This window comes from Arachis ipaensis, chromosome B9 (assembly GCF_059453495.1).
Source record: "Arachis ipaensis isolate K30076 ecotype BB chromosome B9, ASM5945349v1, whole genome shotgun sequence".
Lineage (NCBI taxonomy): Eukaryota > Viridiplantae > Streptophyta > Magnoliopsida > Fabales > Fabaceae > Arachis > Arachis ipaensis.
In genome coordinates, this window is record NC_142444.1 from 24,424,534 (window position 1) to 24,429,016 (window position 4,483).

Sequence of the window (4,483 nt, forward strand, 5' to 3'; positions counted from 1 at the left end):
GTGTAGGGACAAATTGATTATTATCTCTTTGTTCTTAAGATACTATATCAAATTAATTTAATATTAATTAAAAAAATTCTTATTTTAAAGCATATCAATCCTCATATGCTACTATTGTATGATGCATAATTATTTTAATCAATTATGTAAACCCCATTAAATTACTAAATAATTGGTCAATAAATTAGTTTCTAATAAAAAAAATTAGAAATGCGAATATTGTATTAAATTGGGATAGAGCTCATCAAAACGAGAATTTTGACACTAATTTTGAAAAAAAGGGTCCAAAATTGGACCGAACGGGCCAAACCGGGCCGAACCTTTAATTGAACCCAAGCCCTTCTCTCCCTCATTTTAGCATAAACGAAGCTGAAGGCTTCCAGGGGAGAAGAGAAATGAAAATTTCCCAACCCTCATACGGTGATTTCAAAATCCTGTAACTTCTCCGTCCGAGCTCCGATCGCCACACCGTTTGCGGCCACGCGTCTACTGCATCGAGCTCTACGTTTCTACCAGAACAATTTCATAGGTAAGCCATTAATTACTCTCAGCCACTCTTTTCCTCCAATTTTCAAAAAAATAGAAGAGATGTTGAATTTCTTTAATTTATGATGTTTTAGGATCCAATTAGCTTGAGGAAAACATTCACTCTTACTTATGTGAAGCTTGGGTAAGGTGAGGAAACCATAATTCCATTTTAATTTCACTGAATTTGAGCTTTGAGTATTAAATTGGGTATATATGTGTTATAAATGTGTATTAGGTTGTGAATAAATAATTGGAGCTTGAAATTGTGAATATTGGAACTTCGAGGAAGTTGAGCCTAGAGTTTATTGAGCTTTTGAGGGGTTGTCTTGGTTTTAATTAAATTACTTTGGTTGCTACGTGGAAATCGGCCATGGTATGGTTTAGGTTTCTGTTTAATACTTTAAGCTTTATAATCTGAGTGTCGGTATTCTAGGATTGCCTCTGGAATTCCTAGGACCTTATATCTTATGTGTGTGGCACCTTTACCATGCTGAGAACCTCCGGTTCTCACCCCATACTATGTTGTTGTTTTTCAGATGTTGGTCGAGAGGCATCTAGTTAGGCGTCTGGGCACCTGAAGCGAAGTGGTTATTAGGTTATTTTGTTGTGTAGTGATGTATAAATATGTACTTAGCTCTCTCTCTCCGCATAACTTGTTCTTTTGGTCCTCTTAGAGGTTTATGGAAAGGCAGGATTTTATTTATGTACATTTGGGTTTTGAATATATATATATATATATATATATATATATATATATATATATATATCTGTGTGTGTGTGTGTAAATATTCTTCGGCCAGCCTTGACTTCGCGGGCTGAGTTGAGAGCTTGTTATTTTGTATATTTCGCACTTTATTCCTACTTGTATTATCTTATGTTTGATAGTTATAGTCTTCTTAGCATGCAAGTTAACTCGTTTCTTGAGCGTTGTGCTTTTATTTTGCAATTTCTATTTCCTCTATTCTTCAAGGCTCCTAGCATATTATAATCTTTCTGCTATTATATGTACACATTTTATTTTAGAGGTCGTAATACCCCACCACCTCTGTTTTTACGACATAAGCGTAAAGCTCAGTGTGGTAGGGTGTTATATTATAGTATCAGAGCAGTTCATTCCTATAGAGCCTGAAAGACAGACTGATTATGCTTCTGTGCATTCTTTGTATATGTGTTTTTGTGCTATTAGGATATCTGACTGATATATATGGCATAAACGTTTGTGAGCATGCATTTGGAACTTAAAGCATTAGACGGACGCGGTCGTGGGCGAGGTAGAGGTAGGATAGGCACCGTTACTCCTGGCCCGGCAGGGAATGATCCAGTAGATTTTATGGCTGCCCTGGGAAATATGGATGCAGCTATATAGGCGACAGCCGAGGCTCTGGGTAATCAGATAAACCAGGGTAATCACGGGAACAATAATGATGAGGACGATCCTATGACACTTGCAACATTTCTGAAAGTTCACCCTCCGACTTTTAGGGGAACCTCAAATCCCACTGATGCAAACAATTGGATTCAGGCTATGGAACGGGCGTTGCCTGCTCAACAAGTTCCTGAAGAGCAATGGGTTGAATTTGAAACTTATCAGCTGCAAGATGAGGCTCAGTATTGGTGGCAGGCAACACAACGTATCTTGCCACCAGATAACGCTGCGATTCCTTGGGAGGTTTTTTGGACAGAGTTCTATAAGAAATACTTTTCTAATTCAGTCAGAAATGCCAAGGAGCTTGAATTAATGCAATTAAAGCACAACTAGATGCCTGTTACTGAGTATACTAGCAAATTTGAAGAGTTATGTCGCTTTTCTCGTATCTGTCAAGGTGCGCATGAGGACTTTACGGAGTGGAAATGTATTAAATATGAGGGAGGTCTTCGGAGTGATATTCTGGGCTTTGTTGCACCAATAGAGATCAGAGTATTTTCTGAGTTGGTGAATAAGAGTAGGGTGGTAGAGGAATGTGTGAGAAAGGCGACAGTAGAGAAAGAAAGTTTGAGGGTGCCTTTTCAGAGGCCTTCAGGGAGGAACTTTGCTCCGAGAGGTAGGAATTTCAAGCGTGGAGGCTTTGTTCTGCAGCAGAGTCAAGGCAAGGGTAATTACAGAAGGCCGAATACTAATGTTAATTAGGGAAGAAGGTTTGGAAAGCAACCATAGCAAGATTTGAACTGTCAAAGGTGCGGAAAGTATCATCCTGGAGTTTCGTGCAGATTAGGACTTGGGGTATGCTATTTTTGTGGACAGCCCGGGCACTTGGCCAATAATTGTCCGGAGAAGAAGAAATATGAGACTGGTAGGGTACAGCAGCCGGGGAGAGTGTATACCCCTTCTGCAGTAGGTGTTGAGGGATCTGAGACACTGATTAGAGGTAACTGTGAAATGGCTGGTAAAATCTTAAATGCTTTATTTGATTCAGGAGCAACTCATTCATTTATTGCATTTGAAAAGGCTAATGAGTTAGGATTGAGGATGGTGGTTTTAGGTTATGATTTGAAAGTGCATAATGCTACTCATGAAGCTATAGTGACTAGGTTAGGATGTCCACAAGTTCCATTTCGAGTACAACAACGTGAATTTATGCATGATTTGATTTGTTTGCCGATGATTAGTCTTGATCTCATTTTGGGATTGGATTGGTTATCCAAGAATCATGTTTTTCTTGATTGTTCTAAGAAGTCAGTACAATTTATGTCGGAAGGGTCAGAAGCACCGGTTGTGGTGAATAGTTACTATTTGAACTTTATGATAGTAAACTGTTCTGGAACTGAATGTCAGGGTATTATGTTATTAACTACGGGAGTATCAGGTGATGATCAGAGTTTAGAGAATATTCCGGTTGTATGTGAATTTCCAGATGTGTTTCCAGATGATATTAATGAATTTCCACCTAATTGGGAGGTTGAATTTGCAATTGAGTTGGTACCTGGAGCCGGTCCAATTTCGATTACTCCTTATAGGATGTCACCTTTAGAAATGGCCGAACTGAAAGCTCAGCTGGAAGATCTGTTGGGTAAGCACTTTATTCGACCAAGTGTTTCTCCGTGGGGAGCGCCAGTGTTACTGGTAAAGAAGAAGGACGGAAGTATGCACTTGTGTGTTGATTATCGGCAACTGAATAAGGTTACTATGAAGAATAAATATCTTCTACCTAGAATCGATGACCTATTGGATCCGTTACAAGGTGCCGGTGTGTTTTTTAAGATTGATTTGCAATTCGGGTATCATCAGATAAGGTTAGAGATGAAGATATTCCAAAAACTGCTTTCAGAACACGTTATGGTCATTATGAGTATACAGTGATGTCTTTTGGGTTAACCAATGCTTCAGCAGTATTCATGGATTATATTAATAGGATCTTCCGGCCATACCTGGAAAAGTTTGTTATTGTCTTCATTGATGATATTCTTGTTTACTCTAAGACTGAGGAGGAGCATGCTGATCACTTACGAACTGTGCTACAAATTTTGAGAGATAGGAAGTTATACACTAAGTTATCTAAATGCGAGTTTTGAAAGAATGAGATAAAGTTTCTTGGTCATGTGGTGAGTAAGCAGGGAATAGCTATGGATCCTGCTAAGGTGGAAGCAGTAATGAATTGGAAGCGACCAACTTCAATGATAGAGATCAGGAGTTTCCTAGGTTTGGCAGGGTATTATCGGAGATTCATTAAGGGATTTTCACAGCTCGCCTTACCTTTAACTAAGCTGGCTAGAAAGGATATGCCTTTTGTCTGGACTTCAGAGTGTGAAGAGAGTTTTCAAGCATTGAAGCAAAAGTTGACTTCTGCACTCGTATTGGTATTGCCTGAGCCAAGTGAATCATTTGAAGTGTACTGTGATCCATCATTAAAGGGTTTGGGGTGCGTTCTAATGCAGCATTGAAATGTTGTAGCATACGCCTCATAGCAATTAAGGCTGCATGAGATGAACTACCCGACTCACAATTTAGAACTTGCTG

At 39.0% G+C, this 4,483-nt stretch overlaps 1 protein-coding gene across 1 annotated transcript; it reads left to right on the top strand.

The window, feature by feature from the left end:
* The first annotated feature begins 2,287 nt into the window (after positions 1–2,287).
* On the top strand, positions 2,288–4,038 carry LOC148544040 (uncharacterized). Its single transcript, XM_088498839.1, is given in 2 exon segments — positions 2,288–2,912; positions 3,755–4,038. Coding segments are annotated over 2 exon segments (909 nt in total).
* Positions 4,039–4,483: the final 445 nt, after the last annotated feature.